At 33.8% G+C, this 23923-nt stretch overlaps 1 protein-coding gene across 2 annotated transcripts in view; it reads left to right on the top strand.

Annotated features, from left to right (window-relative positions):
- The window catches only part of LOC106051063 (uncharacterized), a 53715-nt gene extending 30429 nt beyond the window's left edge, over nucleotides 1-23286 (top strand). The window contains exons 22-40 of one of the 2 annotated variants that reach the window (XM_056003573.1): nucleotides 1041-1095; nucleotides 2540-2671; nucleotides 3306-3438; nucleotides 4411-4538; nucleotides 6097-6280; nucleotides 7464-7632; nucleotides 9410-9576; nucleotides 11656-12625; nucleotides 13833-13870; nucleotides 14052-14082; nucleotides 15010-15041; nucleotides 15160-15182; nucleotides 15305-15375; nucleotides 17242-17427; nucleotides 18337-18439; nucleotides 19912-20025; nucleotides 20486-20731; nucleotides 21795-21899; nucleotides 22650-23286. In XM_056003573.1, the coding sequence (XP_055859548.1) occupies nucleotides 1041-1095; nucleotides 2540-2671; nucleotides 3306-3438; nucleotides 4411-4538; nucleotides 6097-6280; nucleotides 7464-7632; nucleotides 9410-9576; nucleotides 11656-12625; nucleotides 13833-13870; nucleotides 14052-14082; nucleotides 15010-15041; nucleotides 15160-15182; nucleotides 15305-15375; nucleotides 17242-17427; nucleotides 18337-18439; nucleotides 19912-20025; nucleotides 20486-20731; nucleotides 21795-21899; nucleotides 22650-22832 (3070 nt within the window). In that variant the 3' untranslated portion in view covers nucleotides 22833-23286. Of the gene's footprint in view, nucleotides 1-1040; nucleotides 1096-2539; nucleotides 2672-3305; nucleotides 3439-4410; nucleotides 4539-6096; nucleotides 6281-7463; nucleotides 7633-9409; nucleotides 9577-11655; nucleotides 12626-13829; nucleotides 13871-14051; nucleotides 14083-15009; nucleotides 15042-15159; nucleotides 15183-15304; nucleotides 15376-17241; nucleotides 17428-18336; nucleotides 18440-19911; nucleotides 20026-20485; nucleotides 20732-21794; nucleotides 21900-22649 lie in introns of both variants that reach the window. The other variant, XM_056003572.1, reaches the window with a different exon arrangement.
- The last annotated feature ends 637 nt before the right edge of the window (nucleotides 23287-23923 follow it).

Here is a 23923-nt window from a genome sequence, read left to right as displayed (position 1 = left end):
CAAAATATTAAACTAACCTTCATTCTCGCCATACCTCTCCCTGATAGGCATATATATATATATTTTTTTTAAAAAGCTGTTTCTCAATCTTCGTCGACAAAAAAAAAAAAAAGCCCCCTAATCTTCCTATTGCAAGTTCGGGGATCTGGGGGAGCGCTGTAAGCTTTTCCAGTGGGGGGTTTTCTTGCATTCTTTACTGCAGAAAAGCATGCTCCAGACATCTAAAGCTCATTATTCATCAGTGGGGTTCGGGGCGAAGCCCCGATGCCTAAAGTGTTTTCTTGCATTCTTAACTGATTTAACGCATTTGATGCAATCGCCCCCTCCCGACCCCACCAAATCGGCCAACATACTATAAGGGGGGGGGGGGCGAAATAATCTAATTATAGGTTTAAATATAAATAATTAGTCTACATTATTAACATAAGTAATAAATTCGTATGCAAATTGTGTGAATTCTACACTAAAATTCGATCGCCCCTACCGCCCCCCCCCCCGGATCCGCCAGTGGGTCTACGAGACAAAAAAGTTTGGGAACCACTGACTTAGAGACTTAGAATGACTTATATTTAGATCTAACTCTAGATCTAGACTTTAGACTTAGAGACTTAGATCTATTCCTAGGCTTAGATTCTAAAATCTACATTTAGATCTAAAACTAGGTCTAAATCTAGCAAGATCTATGTCTAGTTTGTATCAATTATTACCTTTGCCCAACACGCAGAAGATTTTTGGCTCGAAACAAAGTTGAATTATTTTTTTTTTAGTTAATAAATATTTCTAAATTTTTTTGTGAGTCACTTCCTGTAAAATAGATATGCATTTTTTGATTATTTTTTCAATATATTTTTATAAAGCCTAATATGTTCTATCCTTTACCAATGTCTAGATCTGTCCGTCTGTTTCTAAGTGGACCACTTCGGGGCCGATTTTAAGTTTGTGTGTCCACACAAACTGTCTTTTTAACCTTGTTTTAATTTAATTTGTTAAAATATGTAAAATCCCACAGCTAATGTTGATACGTTTTATTTCTTTTAAAGGTTAAAATATTTTCAATCTCTCTTTGCACCTGTGACAATGTTTTCTTTAAATGGAGTAAGTATGCCTATATGTTGTTTTTTTAGGTATTTAGAGTCAGACCTACAATGTTTGTGTAGGTTATTATCTTCCTGTTTCAGCTTTCGAAAGCTTTAAACGAATATCACTCATTTAGTAATAGTGTTTATTGAGCGACGGGAAACAATTCCTACCTAGAAATGTGTACTCAATCTCCCTTGAAATACTTTGACTGGGGGAAGACTGATGAAACATTACATGGTTTTGGGACTAGTTCTAGCCAATAATTAGCACAACGACTCAATCATCCAGCCTTACACCAAAATATCCTATATCCATTAGGCCAGCGTTTTCAAACATTTACTTTATAGACCCAAAAGAAATTACGTTCAACCCCTCTCCAACATCTAGTGGCATGGGTCGGAGCCCGGTGCCAAACATCTTACTGAATTTTTGAGCTTTTAAATTTATACTGCTGGCTTTCTACTGGCAAGAAGAGTGCATGTCGAATTAAAATTAAATTAAAAAACAGTGTGGCTTGCCGATAGTGTAGGTTGGAGACATTCGAGGCAGTAGTGCATGTGCAATTGTAATGGGGTTGATCGTCGTAACCTCATCGTTTTGTTCAGCAAGCCATCATTTATCTGGAAGCTTTGTTTACACCAAAGACGTCAGCGAAAAGATTGTTCATTACTCGGAAGAAATTTGGGCATTCTAACGAAAGAATAAGGGAGAAGTCTCTAAAATCTAAAACCTTATTGGCGAAGAGCTTTTTAAATTCTTCCTCGGGACAATATTTTAAATCAATAGTGTTGCCGCTCGCAGAAACAATGTGAAAGGCATTACTTAACAGCATGAAAAGTACTACTTAACATTATAAAAAGCATTACTTAACAGTACGAAAAGTATTATTAATAGTTGAAAAACACTACTTATCAGTTTGAAAAGTACTACTTAACAGTATAAAAAACACTAATTAAAAGTATGAAAAGTATTTCTTATTAGTTGAAAAACACTAGTTAACAGTATGAAAAGTATTACTTAATAGTTGAAAAACACTACCTAGCAGTATGAAAAGCACAACTCAACCGTATGAAAAATACTACTTAACAGTATGAAATGTCCTACTTAGAAGATAAGACGTCACTTGATGAATACTGAACTATTTAAATATATTGTAATAGCGTATTTTGTACTTGATTTCAAATCGTATACATCAGCTACGATGCAAGTACAACAGTTTTGTCCGCCCTAAGAGTTAGAGATAAGAGACTGCACTCGTACCCCATTGTAAGTAATTGGAACTCTAAGGAAGTTAGGCAAAAAATCATGAATTACATCATTCTAGACAATGGAATTGTGTAGACGCCTCCGTTCTGTTGTCAACTAGTCAGACTATCAATAACTGTTCCTTTGTATTTAACAAGTCCAGAACTATTCACCTCTAACGAATATAATATTAGGCACTCTTGCTCTTTTCCAGATGGGTCTCTTAGTCTTTATTTTTGCATTTTCACTGACCCTACTGGGTCGACTTGAGCAAAGCACATTTCACTGGCTGGAATGGTACCTGGCAGCCAATGTTGTGGTCAGTTGTTTTGAAGAATATATGGAGGTAAATAGAACACGCTATAAATAGTTTAATGTGCTATTAAGTACATTTTTTTTTCATTCAATGAGTCTTAAATTTGGGTTTTAGGGTTTTTATTAGAATATTTTTTATTTTAATTGTACGTAATATAACAGAATTAAACCACGTTTTAAATGTATGTTCGTTCAGTATTATTACATCCAAGCCTAGACCTCCCGAAGGATGGTGTGGGGGGTGTGGGGGGGGATGACGGTGAGCAGGGTTTGAACCAGGGACCATCAGGTCGATAATCCGGAGCACATAATACACGATCAGGCAGACATTAACATATTTAAAATGTAAATATATTGGTCTGTATACATTCTTTTAATTGTCCTTAAAATATATATAAATACATAATAGGTTTAAGTCTTATTTTAATTTATTTCATTTGACAGTATTTTTAATACTCTAAAAATTGTTTAATTTGCCCTGACAATTCTAGTTATCAATATTTATGTTTAGACTGATTTTGTTTCCCTTCTGCCTTTAAAATCATTCTAAATGTTTACTCAATTTTGTATATATTTCGTAAGCAATACATAGAAGTAGAAACTTTTAGATTTTTAAGTAATTTTGTTACTCAAGTGTCACTCATGTTTCAATGTTTTCTTGGCAGATGAAGGATTGTTTCAATCGAGGCAGATGGCTGATTTATTTTTCAAGTGGCTGGAATATTGTTGACATGTTGTCCATACTTTTATTTATCATTGGTGCTGCCCTCCGTATTGTTGCTTCCTTTAATAGCACAAGTAAGGAAGTCATTTAGTAAGAAACACATTTAGCAAGAGACACATTTAATAAGAAACACTTTTAGCAAGAAACACTTTTTAGTAAGAAACACATTTAGTAAGAAACTCTTTTAGTAAGAAAACCATTTAGTAAGAAACACTTTTAGTAAGAAACACATTTATTAAGAAACTCATTTAGTAACAAACACATTTAGTAAGAAACTGATTAAGAAAGAAACACATTTAGTAAAAACACACTTTTAGTAAGAAACACAGTAAGAAACACTTTTAGTAAGAAACACATTTAGCAAGAAACACATTTAGTAAGAAACTGATTAAGTAAGAAACTCTTTTAGTAATAAACTCATTTAGTAAACAACAAATTTAGTAAGAAACACATTTAGTAAGAAACACATTTAGCAAGAAACTCATTTAGTAAGAAACACATTTAGCAAGAAACTCATTTAGTAAAAATACATTTAGTAAGAAACTGATTAAGTAAGAAACCCTTTTAGTAAGAAACTCATTTAGTAAGAAACTGATTAAGTAAGAAACTCTTTTAGTAAGAAACTCATTTAATAAGAAACACATTTAGTAAGAAACACATCTAGTAATAAACTGATTAACTCTTTTAGTGAGAAACTCTTTTAGTAAGAAACTCATTTAGTAAGAAACTCATTTAGTAAAAAACTCATTTAGTAAGAAACACATTTAGTAAGGAACTCATTTAGTAAGAAACACATTTAGTAAGAAATGTCTTTTAATAATCTTTCTTTTTACAAATCTTATATAACTACTACATTATTGAGAAATATATTTGTAAGTGCGGATTTGTTTCCCTTATATAAACCTTTTTTTTTTTTAAGGATTTCTTTTTTTTTTTTTGCTTTTTTTTTTACCTCGTTATGTATAGTTGTATTTTTTTAGCCAAATAGCAAAAGACTTGGTCTTTTCTAATGACTGTGTTGTTCTATTACACTGTGTTCTCTGTAGGTGACATTTGGTTTGACTTGGCCAGATTAGCACTGTGTGTTGACTTCATCATTTTTACCTTACGTCTGCTGCACAACTGCTACAGCAACCAAGTGCTGGGTCCCACGTGTTCCATGATCTTCAAAACTGTAAGTGAACACATGATAAAATTATCCTATGAAACAAATCAAACAAGGTAAGGACGTGAGTCACCCTGACCTAACCAGATGAAAATAAAATGTATTTATAGGGAATGAATTTGTTTATATGTGAAAATACTCAATGATCTATCACGAGATCACTTCATCTATCGTAAGTATCCGAATCAAATTTTTTTACACAGGTTCCTTTTACCGCCTAGGTGCTCACTAAGAACGCTTTTTTGACAGATATGCAGCATGACATGGGCGTAGTTAGGAATTTTCTATCGTTTGGGGACCCGGGGGGTTGACCACTTTGGGGACCTCTGCATTTTTTTGTAATATTTAATTTTCAATGTAAAAAAACACTCATTTGGAGGCCCAGGGGGATTTTGAAATTGTCCCCTCCTCCCCCCACCCTAGCTACGCCACTGCAGCCTGACCGCAGGATTCGCAAAAAACCTGAAGCTGTATCAAACCTGTCAGTTTTATATTCGGTATTTTCCCAAAAAGGCCGCAGTCTAATTAGATAGAATTTTTTAAATATAACGAATTCCTTATTTTTAAAGCAATTATTTTCTTTTTCCTTGATTCTATTTGTAAAAAAAAATGCCTCACGTCATTTCCACTTCCTCTTTGACGCGGTCGAAATAAAAATACAAACCCCATCCTAATAGCATTAAAAAGAGGAGTTGTTTTTTTTTAGAAAGAGAGAGAGAGAGAGCGAGAGCAAGTAATGGTACTTTGTAACACTGTCCAAAAAAAAAAAACAACAACACCTAATTCTAAAAGCATTAAAAAGATGAATCTGGATCTATTGTCATTTCGCTACATTCAAATGGGGTCAAATAAACAATTACAATTAATAAAAACGAATTGATATTGATTTTTATTAAAAGATAAAAATACCAAGAGAAATGTAGAAAAGGAAACAGTGGAATGTCTATGAAGGACTAACTTTTTCTTGTGGCGGGGGAGCATGTCAGGGGGACATTATGAAGCGGGTCTTTTCAAATCAAGTCAAAAGTTTATGTGGGAGAAATTACGATGAGTAGGTGCAAAAAAAAAAACAAAATGGGGGTTCCAGAGTAAGAGAGAGAGAGAGAGGGGGGGGAGGCAGGCCGTGTAATTTCATTGTAACAGTTTCACTAATTCACGAGCTAAAAAAGAACTTTAGGTTTATCGTTAAAATGAGGTCTATTTATTGAAATAAAAGAAAAACACAGAAAAAGAAAAGAAGGGAGTTTATTCTAACAAAAACAAACATTATAAAGCCTGGAGTAGCCGGTGTGTACTGTCAGTATATTCATATCTGATTTATAATAATTTAATTATATATTTCATATTACCATTTAGCTTACTTGCAAATTTTTGATATTCAATATGTCTATAAAATACATGTAATACAATGTAGAATTCAGATCAGCATGTACTGTTGCATATTAGTCAAGCAGAGTAAATTTCAATGTTTAGAAAATCCTTTAATAACAATTAAAAGAGAGACTAATTGAGAACAAGTTAGGCTTAACATTGAAGAAACATTTTGTTGCTTGTATTTGACAATTAGGTGTTAGTGTTAATGAAGTTTCTCTACATCCTGGCTGTGATTTGGATCAGCTACGCCGTGGCATCTGAGGCCATCCTGTATCCAAACAGTGTCCTCAATTCGTACACCATGTTTTTTCTTCTACGCAAGGCTTACTGGCAGATGTTTGGTCAATTCTTTCTGGACGAAATTGATGCTGGGAAACGTACGTAGATACATTTTAATTGAATAGTTGTGACCTTATCAATATTTCAATTGAATAGTTGTGACCTTATCAATATTTGAATTGAATAGTTGTGACCTTATCAATATTTTAATTGAATAGTTGTGACCTTATCAATATTTTCATTGAATAGTTGTGACCTTATCAATATTTTAATTGAATAGTTGTGACCTTATCAATATTTTAATAAGAACCAAGAAGCCTGATGTTTGATTCCTCTCAGGTCTGGATATTTTTTTTAAAGATTTTCTTCGGTCTGTCTCTGACTTCTGGTTCTTTGATTTGATATCTTCTAGGATCTTGTTGTTCAGGATTCTCATAAGTAAATAACTAAACCAGATTTGCACGTGTTCTGATTAGCATCTCTTATATGCCAAGCTTTGTTAAATCTTCTTTTGGCATTTTCTTTTTCTTTATATTAACTTCATCTGGGTCTGTGCATGCTGTTAATCTGCACTGAAGAAAAATGTGTTTACACTATTTAACTTTTGGCCTATGCCCTGTCTCTGGCAAACAATTATATACTTTTTTGAGTCCTAAATCAAATGTTTCTCTATTGTTTTCTAGGTAGCATTTAAAAAAAAAAACACATTTCTGTACAAGTAGTGAATGTGACATGTTTAGCATTGTAAAAAACAACAACAGAAACTCATAAATTTGCATTCATTACAATACCTGTAATTGTCTTACAAGTATTCCAAGTCACGGATTATGGTCATAGTAATTGGATTTATCTTGCACCGTCAGTACGTTTCCATCGCATGTATATTTATGTAAATAAACATTCCGTTCAAGTGATGAGAAGCTCGTAGATCCAGTGTCGTTAGTAGAGGGGGAAGGGAGAGGGATGCGGGCCATACTGAGGGACATCCATCGGGAGGAAGGGTACATCCATCGGGGGGGGGGGGGAAATGCACTTTGGCGATAGCATAACTGTAAGCTAGACACCCAAATATTCGTATGCACATTCATATATTGATCTACATCATAGGCTTTATATATATATATATATTACTATGTCTCAATTAATCATGCAATCCAATACAATCTACTATCCACAGTTTGGATAATTTCTCTCGCTCTGGTTCAAATGATTACCAGACCTTAATATGTACTAACATCGCAGTAACACATTTTTCTGGCTTATCTTCTACGTCATCTACAGCAACAGACCCCAACACTTTGGCCTGTACCACTGACAAAAATCTGTATGCTGATTACCTGGAGCTCAGGTGTCCCACCTATCTAGGTCGTTACGTGGCTCCTATACTGATGGCAGTCTATGTGATGTTTGTGAACATTTTACTGTTTAACTTAATTACAGCCACATTTACGTAAGAAGCTTTCTTCAAGTAAGAACTTATCAATAAATATAGTTCCTCAAATAAAAATTGCCACACACACACACACACACAAAATAATAATCAATTAATAAACTTCCTTTCAAAAAATGCTGATATAGGCTACTAACACTACGTTGTACATTAATCTTTCATAACTTAAATAATGTATTGTGAAAGTTGTAAGTATCTTGTTTATTTCTCATCATATTGTAAGGATTGAAACGGTATTTAAATCTGAAATACTTTTAGACATTTTTTTATTTCAATTATGTTGTGAAATAGTTTCAGTACACTTTATTTTCTTTCTATCTTAATGTCCAGAAATATCTTTTTTAGCGGCCCGCGAAAGGGGAAAAGACGCTATAGTTTTGTGCGAAATGTCTGTCCGTCTGTCCCGTTTAAATCTCGCAAACTAGAAAAGATATTGAAAATCCGACATCACAATGTTTTAGACCATTCAAAGTTCTGATGCAACGGCTACTTTTTTTTTCTGAAAGCGAAACATCTAATTTTTAAAATCAGTTATGCAAGCAGTTTTTTTAAAGAGAAAAAGCTAATTAGTATGCATTATAAGTTAGACCTAATTTAAAATAAATAGTAATCTTATAAACTTCATTTTTCTGAACATTTTTTTTTTATTGCGGAAATTTTTATTTTTTTTATTTTAAAGAAATCGAATAAGAGATTGAGCCTTTTCAAAACAATTAGATCAATTATAAGACATAAGTTAGGCCAGGGGAGGCGCGGTGGCTGAGCGGTGAAGCGCTTGGCTTCCGAACCGGGGGTCCCGGGTTCGAATCCTGGTGAAGACTGGGATTTTCAACTTTGGAATCTTTGGGCGCCTCTGAGTCCACTCAGCTCTAATGGGTACCTGACATTAGTTGGGGAAAAGTATAGGCGGTTGGTCGTTGTGCTGGCTACATGACACCCTCGCTAACCGTAGGCCACAAAAACAGATGAACTTTACATCATCTGCCCTATAGACCACAAGGTCTAAAAGGGGAACTAGTTAGGCCAGGTTCACATCTAATTTTACATTCACTTTCACCTATCCTTTGATCTGCGGGATCGTTGGGGCACTACACAAGATCTGTTAACCTTCATTCTCCATTCTGATCTCTCATTTGTCTTTGATATAATTTCATTCGGAAGCCTGCCTGGGTGGACCACTTCGGGGGCCGATTTTGAGTTTGTGTTTCCACACAAACTGTCTTTTGTAACCTTGTTTTTTTTTTAATTGCTTACAGCAGTCTCAGTGCGCTATGGTTCAATTTCTTTTGTGGGTCATTGGGGGGGGGGGGGGGTATCTTTGAGAAATGCAGGAAAAACCCTTAGGCGCTCAGTAAACAAAAGTCTGCTATAGTCAAGATCGAATTTGAGCCCCCTTGTAGGTGGCCAAGCGGTTTTGGCCTCTCAGCCACATATACCACGATATTCTTCAATAATGTATCTGTCCATTAGTTCATCAATACATCCTTGCATTCATGTATTCATTCATCTATCCAGCTATCTACTTATTCATTTACTTCATTCATTCATCCTTTCATCTAGCCTATCCATCGATACATTCTATTATCTAATCACTTATTCATTCATCTATCCATCGATAGATTCAACTATCTAATCATTTATTCATTCATCTTAATATTGAATACTTAAATTATTCTTAAACATATTTCAAGTGGAAACCTGTCCGTTTGCAGTGATGCACATGGACACTTTCTCCCAGTATTTAACATTTAAATGTAACATTTCATCATTTCACCAGTAAATCCATCAAAAAGATCCAAGTGCAATCTGGCAAGCTGTGGAGATTTCAGTTTTTCGAATTGACGAGAGACTTCTCTAAAGTGACCTTCTTGCCTCTTCCCTTCACACCCGTGTCTATGTTGGCTAGAAAACTGAACGAGTCCAAGAAAGATGAGGATGGATTTTGTAAGTAATTCTTGATTGTCAGTTATTTTGTAATGTCTGGGTGTAATTGTGTTTTATTTCCTAGCTGCTGGTGACATACTGGGTAGGTAGTTGAACTTTTTTCTAAACTTTTCTCGAAACTTTTCTGTAAGTATTTAAAATGTGTTTATTTTATGTATATCTTTTAACGAATGTTTCATGATAGAATTATGACTTCTGATTGTCAGGGTTATATTAAAGCTTGGAAGACGTTAACTAGAATAAACATTTATTTTAAACAAAAGAGAATATATCACTAAACAACGCTCATTATCTAAACAAGTGTTTAATTCAATGAGGAGTATTTTACACTAATATTATCCTGGCATAGTTTACACAATACAACAGTTGTCATATTTAGGACCAAAATATGTATAATAATTCAAATATATATATATATATATATATATACAGGTATGTGCATATTTTGACCTATAAATCACAATATATGACAATAGTAATGTTAACAATTTATTGACAACACCTTAGATAACATGAACATTAACCTCAATGTGTTGCGATACACCCTCGGCCCAAAACGCTACAAAAACCGGCCCCAACTGGTTCCCTAAAGCAATAAAGACTAATCCCCTGTATTCACCCTACTGACAAACTATTGAACGAATAACGGCGAATGGAACCAAGCAGCCACATAAACAAGCTTCACCAAGACATACACATATCTACACTTACCCAAGAACGGAAAACAAACAAAAAATACCACCTTCCCAAAAAAAAAAAAAGAAGCTCCCCAAGGCGCTAACGACTTTCAGCTAGAAGGCAGACAGGGATACACAAAAGCCTGATAGCAATGCGTAAATGATTGGCGTTGCTAAACTGTGAAGAAGAGCATGATGATGATGAATTTTTCCCAGCAAATGTCAAAATGAATTATTTGTACATTAAGTTAATATTGTCTAGTTCTTATGGCCTTTACGTTTCAATTCCAAACACTAAAAGCAATGTTGAAAATTCTAGTCATCAACGCTTGCAGCGTGCACAAAATAAGTGTGACACTTGAGTTGGGCCTGCTAAAAGCGAACCTTGTGGTCTCTACATACATTTTGCATCCTTTTGTTTTCATAAAAATACACCAGTTTTAAGCATCTTGTAATGTAAAATACTAAAGATAAGTAACCAGCAAAGATTCATCTTTGCATTATGCATTACATTTTGTTGTTTTAATTATCATCTATATATAAAGCTTATTTCTGAAACAATATCATGTATTTTCGAGCGCACCTCCCAATCATATCTAAGGACCTACTTTTAAATAATTATTCATTTTGCTTCTACATATATTTATCCACCCTTTAAACTAAGATTATCAGACAGTTGCAGTTCAAGTAATCACTACAATGTAATGTATGTAAATTGCCATTTTCAGGCTGAATAATTTAAACAAGAAATATACACTCTAAAACGAAAAGCAGAAAAGCACAATTAAAATCTGATTCCCCATATCTGGTGGATTCCAGCTCTCGTCGCCAACGTAGCGGGCTACAATATGTATGCTCTAGCGAGCTTACATGCACCTGGTGAGGAATGAAGAAAGGTTTGCTAACCCTGAACCATCAGTTACACCGTTCCCCAGCGGGGACTATACGCGTTATAGTGGTCCTCCCACGGTGTGCTTTGGTACATTATAGGGACAATGAGAGTGACCCTTCCTTGGCTTGACCTCCGGCTTTCGCATAAGAGGTGGAACTTAAGACGTTGGCTTAAGACGTCGTGTCTCACGAGTGACGGGTGTGAAAACTTGTTGCTAGGGGTCTCCTAACGGGGAGGTTGGAGCCTTCTTCCCATCCTGATAAAATACTTTCCCAAGTCGAAGGTTTAAAAAGGACTTGATTTCGAACATTTGTGGCGCACTTTGAAGATCCCCATTTATTTCGTGCTAAAAAAGAGCCGTCTCTTGACTAGCTTTGCTTACTAAACAAAGAGGTCGCCAATAAATCTGTATAATATAATAGTTTATTTTTAAAAATATGTTTGTAAAATCTTGAATGAATTTTGTATTGACAATAAATGACTTAATATCAGGAGACACTTCTTTTTCAGCTATTTATCATCAACGCTCTGACCATAGAGCTCGCGAGAATGCGTTGGAGAGCAGCATTAGAGAATTGGAAGAAGTTTTAGATAACCAACTAAAAGATATTAATATTCTTAAACAAGCCAAAGAAAACATCAAATATCAAAAAGTAATTAGCAGGACAAGACTAGACACCATCAAGAAAACATTTAATGAAATAGAAAAGTTCCTTATAAAAATGGCAATCATGGACTATCTAATAAAAAAACCAGCAGAAAATGCTCAAACATTAATTGCAATTCAAGACAATGAGAAACATTGTTTGCTAAACAAATTGATTCAGTACAAGGAAAACGAGCTTTCAAAAAATGGGAAAACTGCAAATGATAAAAACATGTTAGGAAGTAACAAAAATGAACTTGATTTATGGGACAAACACGTTAATGGCTTATTGGCTGAAATATGTAAGTTTGGCCAAGAAAATGATATTATCCAACACATTTTTAAGGAGATTAAAAACTTAAAAAAACACAAGTACACCAGTGCAGCTCAATTGGACACAGTTAAAAACCTGGAGCAAAAAGTAGAAGAACTGAATCAAATCAGGCTCCCGAAAATATTTGATAAAACGAACGTACAAGACAGGCGTGTGAATAGAATTAGAGCAGTCAGAAGACGACTTGAGGACCTTCACTGTCTGTTAGAGCAATCGCCAGATCAATCGATTATTGACCAGAATGATAACTTTTTCTTCCAACTGCAAGAGAAGTTGAAAGGTCTTAAGACGGCCTTGACCTCACTTCAGTGTATCTACATTCGTCGTGAGACTTTGAATAAAATCAATGCTTTCAGTGACATTGTGTCCCAGGACATTAAAGGCAGAGACTTGTTAGAGACTGAAGCCAAAATCAAAGACCTAGAAGTCTATGTTATTCAGAATCACATGGAACCCAAAATGCAAAAGAAAAACTTTAAAGCTGAAGATGAACAGGAAAGGTAGGGACAGAGTTCAATCATTGTCAAGTTCTTTAAATCTTATTATTAATTAAATTAAACTAATAGTGTCTATTTGAGATGTAACATAAACCAAAAGGTTGTCTGACTGATGGAGACTGGACTTCAAAATCCAATATAGACCAAGAAGTTGTGAAGTTGTGTTAACTAGGCTTGTGTTAACTAGGCTTTTAAACTTAATAAGAATGATAATAATGGCGCACGTTATTAATATAATAATAATAACTATAATTCATTTATTTAAATTCCAAAAGTGCGCTTCAAAAACACGCAAAGATACTTCCCTATTGGTTAGATTCACGTTCAGTTTGAGAATAAACAACTGCTGATTTTTGTCATGGAAAGTAATGTACCGTAACGAGAGGAAGGGGCGGGGGTTTATATTCTTGTCTCATGAAGAGTGTGCTTGGGAGAGACGGGAAATTGAGGCCTACAATCTAAATTGACACTCCTGAACTTTGATATCTATGTGATGGTGTTAGACTAAAACGGACAGGAAACACCAAAATGAATGATTGAATTGGTCGGTCACAGCCTGGGATGAAACAAACATTTGGCGGTATAAGAAATGTGATCGCCATCTTAACTAATCCAGACACACCTAAGTTTGCCAATGTTACGGGAAGAGACGCCATGGTTAGATCAAAGACAGATGCCGCAGATAATTCAGATTTCTGATTATACTATTAATACGCATGTGTAACACATCATTATACTTAGCCCTTCCTTCGTGTCACCAAATTTCAAAAACATATATTATTTAGCAAGATGTGCATTTTAAACATTGGTGAAAAAGCAGAATGAGATACAATTTTAATATTATCTTACTCTCTTTCTCTGAAAATATGACATCCTTTTAGATCTATTATTATTAAGAAAAGCTCAGGATTTTCACTTACTAAAATCCTGTACTTTTAAACACATCATATAAATATGCGCTATTTTGGCGGGAAATTTCACACTATTTGTTCGTGTCACCTGTCCAATCAGTGTATTACTTCACAACGTTCACACCTTCTTGGCCTGATTCTTTCTTCCAATGTTTATCATTTGAAAACTGAACTCGTGTCTTTCCCTCTACATGGACCTAACTTTCATTTCTTAGAGTTACTATATCATATCATAATATATTTATTATGAAAAAAATATTACATTCAAAATAAAAATCTTCCTATATTGTGTATAGCAGTGAAGAAGAACCAGACGACAAAGTAGACACCCTATCAAGTAAGTTCGATACAAAAATATGTAGGCTACATATGCTTATGTTGATATATGTTTTGTGATTTTTTTTTCATTTTAACACTTAAATAAATAGACATTTATAGGTTTCATACATTAATGTATATGTCAATAAATATAAATACTTTGTTGCTATAAATATTTTCCCCTTTATGAACGTTTTCAGGAAATACAAAAAGTAAAGATGACAAGACAAGGTAATACTCAAAGAATTGGGTTTTTTTAATTACTCGTTTATCACTTTCACCTATCCTTTAGTCTGTTTGACGTTGTGACACCACAGATGATCTGTCGACCGTCTTTCTCCATTCCTTTGTATTTCACCTTGATTAGAGTCTCTTTCACTGACAGGGCTGTCTTTCAACTTGATTAGAGTCTCTTTCACTGACAGGGTTGTCTTTCACCTTGATTAGAGTCTCTTTCATTGACAGGGCTGTCTTTCACCTTGATTAGAGTCTCTTTCACTGACAGGGCTGTCTTTCACCTTGATTAGAGTCTCTTTCATTGATAGGGCTGTCTTTCAACTTGATTAGAGTCTCTTTCATTGACAGGGCTGTCTTTCAACTTGATTAGTCTCTTTCACTGACAGGGCTGTCTTTCACCTTGATTAGAGTCTCTTTCACTGACTGGGCTGTCTTTCAACTTGATTAGAGTCTCTTTTATTGACATGGCTGTCCATTGCTGTTTTCCCATCGTTTTCTTCTGTCTATTTTTTCCCTGGTGTTTTTTCTGCCTGGAGGTGTTTCCGAGCCCCGAGAACCTTTTGATATGACCATACACTCGCATACAGATACGTTTGCGTATTACGTCGTCAGCTGGTCATTGTGGGACCCAACTGTGATCCTGTTTCGATCCCATTTATTTTGCGGTCCTTGTAGATGATAACGGACGATCCGTCTATAGCATCTCGATTCCATGGTTAGGATACTCGTCTTCAATTCTGCAATTAGCGTCCAACATTAGCATGCATACTATAATGTCGCCATGACCAAGTTAATAACTGTATCTAACTATAGTATCTAACTATCATTTATTTAATCACTTAAACGACGTTTAACAAATCGACAGATATCGATTCACAAAGCTATCACAATTGAATTTAACATACATCTTAAATATTTCAGCCTATCGAAAGATGACAAAGAAAACACTGAAGGTATTTCACATGTTTATTGCAGTTATATAATGGAGATATATAATAAATGAAGTTTTTTAACCTGCTAAAAAATATGAAATAGAAAAACTAGTTACATAAAAAATGTTTTCTATTTCAGATGACATTCCATTTATACATTGGGTAAGCGAGGTCTAGTCTTTGTTAATTTAGGATTGGTATAGATAATTAAATGTTTATTATAAACAAAAATAAACTTAGGAAAGGCATGATTACATGGCAATTGTAATTTTGTTGAACACTAGATTCCGATGTACAGTGATTCCCAGGTGACAGTGAACAATGATGATTCTACCACATTTATACAAGAACCCGAGTGAGTAAATTGTATAATAGCATTAGTAGGCTTTAGCTCACATCTTTCTTAACTAGGCATTAGCCACAAGTCACGTGTTTGTTAGCTATTAGATCAAATCTTTATTAGATTTTAAAGATTAGATTTTCGAATCTTTACTAGTTTTTCTTTAAATCAGCTGGATATGACATCTAAGATTAATTCATAATAACATCTTAGATTATATCTTGATCAATCATAAGATTAACTTTAAATGACTCAAACTTATTGAGCGTATCAAATGTGGTCGAAGCAAAACGTTTTATCGACGCATTTTTGCAGTGGGGGTCGTTTTGGGTATGAGACGTTATTGGTCGCTACATATTGTAGATATTCTTCTTTTTTAAAGATTAATATTTTTTTTGTCTATTTCTGATACAATCATCTACATTTTTTTTTATTTTTAAACTATTTTTTTTCACGTAAGATTTCGAATTTTAGTTTGTTGCACCCATTGACATATAATATTTTATGTCTAAGGTTGTGCTAAAGCTAATGATGATATGGAAAATGTTGTCATTCATAATAAGCATATATGCGATGTTGGTTTTTGAAATATAACGAGATGTGCATATATTTAGCATACTTAGTTTTATAAACAAATGTTCACTATTACTAAAGACCATTGGAAACTGATAAATGATAAGGAGCTGATAGATGCCCATTCATCGTACGAATCTCACTTGTTATAGTTAGTTCTATCTATGCGATTATTAATAATAACAGTGTCTTTTGTTTTTTTTTTTGTTTTTTTTTTAATAAAGTGTTGTTTTTTTAATAATCAGGTCTTCTTTCCTGCATAAAAATTTTTTATTACAAAATGTTTATAGAGTTTTTTAAAACATTGACATAACGAATTGCCAAAATGTTGCATCAAAAAATGCTTTTCTTCTCAAATCTGTTTAGTCGCTGGTCTGTCTATTAAGTTAATTCAGGTCATTACACATCTAAATATATTGAGTTTGTAGCGTAAATCTCCTGTATGTTTTTACCATTAAATGTGGGGGGGGGGACGTTAGATTTTAATCTTAGTGTTATTAGTTTTTTGTTAAATTTTCTTCGAGAAAAATAAAGAAACTAGAACAGACACACATCAGAGCAGTGCGATTCATAACAAACGAATATTCACATTCGATTAGAGTAACACCTTTAGTAAAATCACTAAATTTAGAAAGCCTTCAGGATAGTAGCAATTATGCATAAAACACTGAGCCATACATAATCTATACATTCAAAAACAAAACCTCATAAAATACTCAAAAGACAAGGCGACTGTCATGTATTCCTTTTTTCATATGCTAGGATAAATTCTCTTCCCTAGAGCTATTAGACCATGGAATGGGTCGCCTGAGTCATCCAGAAAAACCGTTTGATGTGCTATAATGTTTCTGTGTGCTACATTGGATAATGTGCTATATCGTTTGATGTGCTATAATGTTTCGTGTGCTACATTGGATAATGTGCTATATCGTTTGATGTGCTATAATGTTTCGTGTGCTACATTGGATAATGTGCTATATTGTTTGATGTGCTACATTTTTCTGTGTGCTACATTGAATAATGTGCTATATCGTTTGATGTGCTACATTTTTCTGTGTGCTACATTGAATAATGTGCTATATCGTTTGATGTGCTACATTTTTCTGTGTGCTACATTGGATAATGTGCTATATCGTTTGATGTGCTATAATGTTTCGTGTGCTACATTGGATAATGTGCTATATCGTTTGATGTGCTATAATGTTTCGTGTGCTACATTGAATAATGTGCTATATCGTTTGATGTGATACATTTTTCTGTGTGCTACATTGAATAATGTGCTATATCGTTTGATGTGCTACATTTCAGAGAGTTAAAATCAATATCATTTAACCACAAAGACACTAAACACCATGTGGACAGAAGAAGTTACATGGGTCGTTACGAACTCCATGATGGCAAGCCTTTAAATCCACTCTGGGATAAGACTAGTGAAGGCTTCTCTTCATTAAAAAGATGGGGACCGAACCACTTTGGAATACCGGTCATTACACGGTAAAGATTCATTTATACTATTTTAAATAGGTTTTAGAGAAATCTCTTTGCCTATTGCATAGTTTATATAAAGTAATTTTGTATGCCAACTACATTGTCTATTAAAAATCTCAGGATATAAGCTATAGGCTTATTACAAAGCTTTTATCAACTTTCTCTCTGTTAAGATGTTTGGATACGTTATTTCTCCCACACCGATTCTTGGATCAAGTTGAAACTTTGCAATAATATTCGTTGGCTTACACAAGACACGAATCTAAAATAAAAGTAATGTGTCAATTAACTACTGGTTATTAATTATTTTGTTTGACAAGAAAAGGGGGAATTAATTCTTCAGTATTCACAACTATGGCTAAATATGATGGTTTGGTCCCCTCATTGTTCACATTATTTCTACCACACCGATTCTTGGATCAAGTTGAAATTTTAAAGTTATTTATTGTTCCTAACAAATCATGAATCAAGTAAAAAAAAAACAACAACTAATTAATTAATTATTTTGTTTGATATCGATTATGGGAAATAACTTCTACATTATTGAGATTTATAATTGTAACTACGGAGTTCTTTCATTTAGTTAAGCTTTGTTTTTAAATTAATTTATTTTTATACTTTGCTTCTTTTCATATTTATGAGTGCTACAAAGTTGGTCGAGGAAAGATAATAGATTAAACCTTTTCATTGACGTAAAGTAAACAGTATACTTGCTTGATAGCTCTTATATTTAACAATAATCATATCGGAACTTTGCTTAATATCGAGGAAATATTTGTATTTTTACCATCTATAATCAAGTTTCCTTTTTTTTTAATATTTTTAAATAAAAGGGAAAAATGGTCGTCCCTACAAATAGATGTCTCTTTCTAAATCTTTTTAATTTAATGTCGACCTAAATACATTTTTTTCCAGAATAAAACGGAAGAAAAATAAAATTTTTCGAAAGGCTAATAAAGTGGAGCTGGAATTTTTGGTGAGAAAATCTAATCTACCAGGCCAGTATGAATTCCCACAGGTAATTTTCATATTTCTCGACTTTAGAAATAAAATAAAATAGATATGTATCATCATTAGTTCTTGCTACCACTAGAGTAGGCCTAATATGTTCATCTAAAGACGTCTAGATTTATTAATAAAACTACACAAAATGAGCTCATTCTGCACCACCGTGGCGAGCCAGAGAAAAGAATCATGAGCTTTATACCATCAACCTCCCCCTTTTTATTCATAGACTCCTCTGACTCCTCTTTTGTCGGCCTCCCTCTTGTTGAGGTCAGTTGATTGAATGATAGCACCAGATTACCTTAAGACAACTAAACCGATGTAGGCATATAAAAAATATTTTAAATTATAGAACTTATAATAACGTAAATACATTTCTTGTATAACAAATCTAAATGTAACTTTTATTACAATATGGATAAATTCAGCTTGAAATAAAATGAAATCAACTCATATTTTAAACAAATCTAACTCACAAACAAGAAAAAAAAATACTTTTAAAAAAAGCTTATAGTAAGTGTAATTGTTACAATTGTTTTGGCTCAGTAATGTAATTAAATTCAATAATTAAATCTAGACGCCTTCATGCTTTTAGCTTTCTCAATGCGCTATGATTCTATCAGTTGTATGGACCAGTTCGGAAGGGGGATTGGAGAAAGAGGCTTTGGGCTGAAGTTTTACCGTGATGTCTTTCAAATGTATTTTATACAAAAGAAGTTTACGACTTGAATTCGAGCTCGAGGGGTCATGCCTCCTCAAGCCAATAAACGAACCACTGTGCCAGCGAAGTGCTTATAAAAACAAAGGTTTCGTAGATAGATATTAGTTTCAAACTTTTAAACGACAACCTTTTTCTCTACAAAAAGTAAAAAGGGGACTAAATCAATTTATACTGTCACATCTGCCAAGTACAATATCTTCGAGACAAAAAAAATAATTAATTACCAATTTATACATTTACTTATTGATTTATTTTTATATTAAGTTTTTTTTTTTGGTCCGGTACAAGAAAAAATTGTGCAAAATATCCACTTGATCCGAGATTGGGTGTGGGAAAAATAATGTGTACAAAACTTGTACCGGACAGACATTTGAGTTGATTTAAACTTTGTATAAGAAACAACAACAAGTCCTTAGATTCTTGCTTCTTCTTGAACTTCTTAGGGTGGTCTTTCTTTCTTAACATAAAGACAGAGCTATTATCTTGCATCATTCTACAAGATTCACAATTAATGCTCCCTTTCTTCATCATCACCTTAGAAACACACACACTCACACACTCCATAACATCTCTACTTCCAGACCCACAAAAATACATACTCTCATTGATTCCCGTTGTCAAGAGTAAAAACAGAAGAAAAAAAAAACACAAAATACAAAAAAAAAAAGAAATGAATAACAACATGTATGTTTACAAAGCTGTTTCAAGTGTGACGTTTGAAATGTATAATGTAGTTCACTTCTTATAACTGCACATATTTACAGATACCTTGTTTCCCTAATCAAGATCCTTTCACTGAGTTCATGAGAGACAAGTCTAATTATGTGAAAAAAGTCTTGAAAAAACACCTGTCCTTGTCAAGTATAGAGAACTTGTTGGTAGGTTTTATTAAGCTCCAAGTGAAATTCTATTTTATTTCTATTCCGTTTTCCCAGGATTTTTGTTGATGTTTTAAAAAACACTCAACATTTGGTTGTGAGAAGTGGAGCTAGTTTATACAAAAGCTATATAAACTATCACTATAACAGTACTAATGAATCCATTAGAGCTAGTATTGAATTGATGAGATTATTTATACATTTCCTTTCACTAATTATTCTTCGTTGTTTTTATTAAAAATATATAATTAAGAAGTGCTATGGCAGATCATATAAAAAGCAATACCTATTAAGAACATATACATATTTTTTTTTAAATTCAGTTCTGTATTTAAAATGCAAAACAATTTAAATAAAGCAATGTGGGTTTAATGAACTAAACTCTATTTCATGTGTATGTATTTAATAAATGTTTCAATTTTTAACCTTTATCTGAAACTTAAATAAAATTTTGCTACAGAATGCAGTTAGGCAGCTAAGAGTGCTGAATCGCTGGAGGAAACCGGAACCAAACCCTGGCACAAGTCCCTCAACTAAGTTATCACATGCTGAAAACGTTGAACATAAGTCGCCAACTATTTCCAAAACCAAAAGCAAACTTTGTGAAACTTTTCGAAACTGGTTTCGCAAGTCCAAAAAACCTGAGCCTCTTACCAGCATGTTGAATTCTCAGATTCATGTCAGAAGTTGTCAGAAAGTCAACACAGTAAGTTATCCAATGCTAGTCACTTGACTTAAAGGGAAATAGTATGTCCCTACTGTGGCAGTCTAGCCACAAAATGAGTAACATTGTTATCCAAACATTCCCTGTATATGTATATTCAAACTGTTTCAAATAATAATTTTTTAACATAGTTCTTGTTCAACTAATATGTCTCTGGGCTTATTACTTTTGATTGTGAACTTTGATTTTGATAAATTTTAGAATTCGATAGAGTTAGGCCTTGGGGAAGCGTAAGCTAATTAGGTCAGATTTGTAGGGACGTTTATTTTCGTGGGTATGTATACTGGAGTAACTTTGTCAGGATGGTCCCTGTAACCAGAACAAAGAGAATGTTGTTTAAACTTGTTTATATATGACTTTTGTCAATTTAGTAATGTGCTACTAAACCTGCACATGTAGACTTCAAATGTGTTAAACTATTATTGTCTCTTCGTTAGAACTAGACGAAGACTGAAGAAGGAGTTGTTAATGTATTAAGTACTTTATATGTGCACAGGACAGAATAAATATTGAAAAGAAATTTTTTCTTTGATGTTTGTTAAGGAATAAAATTAAATAACTATCATAACGCACTAGTTCTATAATTACATTATGTGAGTCTCATTAGCTCCAATAAATACATTAATGAAACAAGGGAGTCCCGTATAGTTACTTTATATTTATACACGCGCATATATTTGAAATAATTTCTTGACACTGTAATGAAAACATTACAATTTATTCAATCCATTCCAGAATAAAGAAGATTATATCCATGACAAATGGAGATACTACTTTTATTTTTCTTTCTCTCAACTATTTACTGTCTTTAATGTGCATCTCAAAGATCTGGAAAACCTATATAGATCTATCAATCATCTGCTATATATTGCCAATCCCATAGCTGTGTTCTCGTTTACTACGAGTAAATATTCATAATGTTTTATTGATTACAAGTGATGAGTCAAAATGTATACCAATTTAATGTGGTACAACTAAATCTGTTACAGCATACTTAATAAACCTTGACCAAATAAAGTATATTTTTACTACTTAATAATAACAGGTGTACATAGGTGTGGCTGAGGAAGAAATGTCAAAGCACAAATGGAAGGAGATCAGGATTATCAACTACCACAACCCCAATGCAGAGAATCAAGCTAAATTAGAGGTAAATGTTCAGCAGACTTGTTTACTTCTCAACTTCATGTGGACGACATACGCCAACGCTAACCTCAAGAAAGCATAAACTAGTTATTTGTCAAACTTACACATTTGAGTTTTATAAAAAATTATTAGGGCCTATGTATGGAGACACCATAAATCAGAACACTATTAGGCCCTTATCGCTTAATACTAAATGAAACACCCAACTTACAAACACAAAATGTAATCTAATAAAACACTCAAAAAGACACAGGAAAAAAAGTCGCATCTTTGTATTCCCATATTCTACTCGTGATATAAAAACAATGTTTGTTTCTCATTTTATTTGTTTCTCGATTATTTCCAGTAGACAAATCCTCGAGTACATATTTTATAATCAAGTACAACGTACAAACACTACTGTATGTTTTCTCTTTTTTAAAATAAAAGAGCGGCATAAAGAGTCACGGCGAAGAAAATATTTGCCTACTCCACGGCCAAAACTTCAATTCATTCTTTCAGCAGTGAAGATCATTACGACATAGTCCGAATGCCCCGCATTAAGGCAGGATATGGAAGCGAAATGCCTTCGAAATAGGGAACATCGGAACGACAGTCGAAATCGCATATCACATGACCAGACAGCCACACAGCCAGACAGCCGTGCTGATCTTTGGGATTTTCCCGATAAAATATTTACTTTTAAGGTAAAAAAATAAATAAATTAGGAGCTAATAAATCAAAATTGAAACAAATCAATTTGTTTTCTCCTCAGACTGATGTAAGTCTTGAATGGGTCGATTCCAGTAAATACAAAGACATCAAAGAGGTGAAATTTATCAGTATCAAAGAGACCACGGGAAAGGACATTGTCAAATTTGTTTGTGCTTTACATGACGCTTATACGGAGAGACCCGCTTCCGCCGCCATTGTGGCAGTCGGCAAAACTATGTCATGAACATAATTCGACGTTTAGTAGCTCGTGCCTTGACATATTTCATTGATTCATTATAGGGAATAAAATTAGCATCTAGACTAAATAAAAAGATTACATGTAAAGATGAACAGAATTGTAATAGTAGCTAGTGTATATTGATAACTTCCATCCACTCGCCGTACAGCACCTCAACAGAGAAGGACATGTATACGCATCTTAGTATTTCTTACAGAAACGTTATTATAGAATATACAGACCTTGTATTGATGATCCTAGGCGAGACCACTCATTATAGAATATACAGACCTTGTATTGATAGATCCTAGGCCGAGACCACTCATTATAGAATATACAGACCTTGTATTGATAGATCCTAGGCCGAGACCACTCATTATAGAATATACAGACCTTGTATTGATAGATCCTAGGCGAGACCACTCATTATAGAATATACAGACCTTGTATTGATAGATCCTAGGCGAGACCACTCATTATAGAATATACAGACCTTGTATTGATGATCCTAGGCCGAGACCACTCATTATAGAAGGCCTGAACACTGACCTGTAACGTCACAACCTGTGGGCAATTTAGACCAATAGCTCGTTGCCACGTCGTACAGACCTGTGACGCAGATTACTGTGATCATATTCTTAGTGGAAAAATCTCCACTTCTTGACAAGGACTTCGATTAAACTACCATAAGATATATATGTTTGAAACCTAATGTTTACTTTGAATATATATTTAGTTTCACCAATTTGTTAAATTTTTTTTGCAATTGTTTTGCTTTGATTGTTGCTGGTAACATTTTTAGTAAAATGTGTTCTAATCAAATTTGTCCTAATACAATAAAAGTGCGATACTTTTTTTATTCTGGTTATTTTGTTTGTTTATTTGTTTCTTCGTTCGTTTGCTCGCTAGATGTGTGTGTGTGTGTGTGTGTGTAAATGTGAGTGAAAGAGCTAATGTAAAAGATCTTCAAACTGTGAACCAAAATAAACAACTAAATATCACACTTTCATGCGTTTATTGAGAACAAAGTATACATACGAATTAGTAATGCAGTCTTGCCCATGTTCTGCTGGTGGCCGGTGTGGATAGCATAGAAG

This window comes from Biomphalaria glabrata, chromosome 11, assembly GCF_947242115.1.
Source record: "Biomphalaria glabrata chromosome 11, xgBioGlab47.1, whole genome shotgun sequence".
Lineage (NCBI taxonomy): Eukaryota > Metazoa > Mollusca > Gastropoda > Planorbidae > Biomphalaria > Biomphalaria glabrata.
Note: the sequence above shows the minus strand (reverse complement) of the source record. Positions and strands in the feature narration are given on the sequence as shown.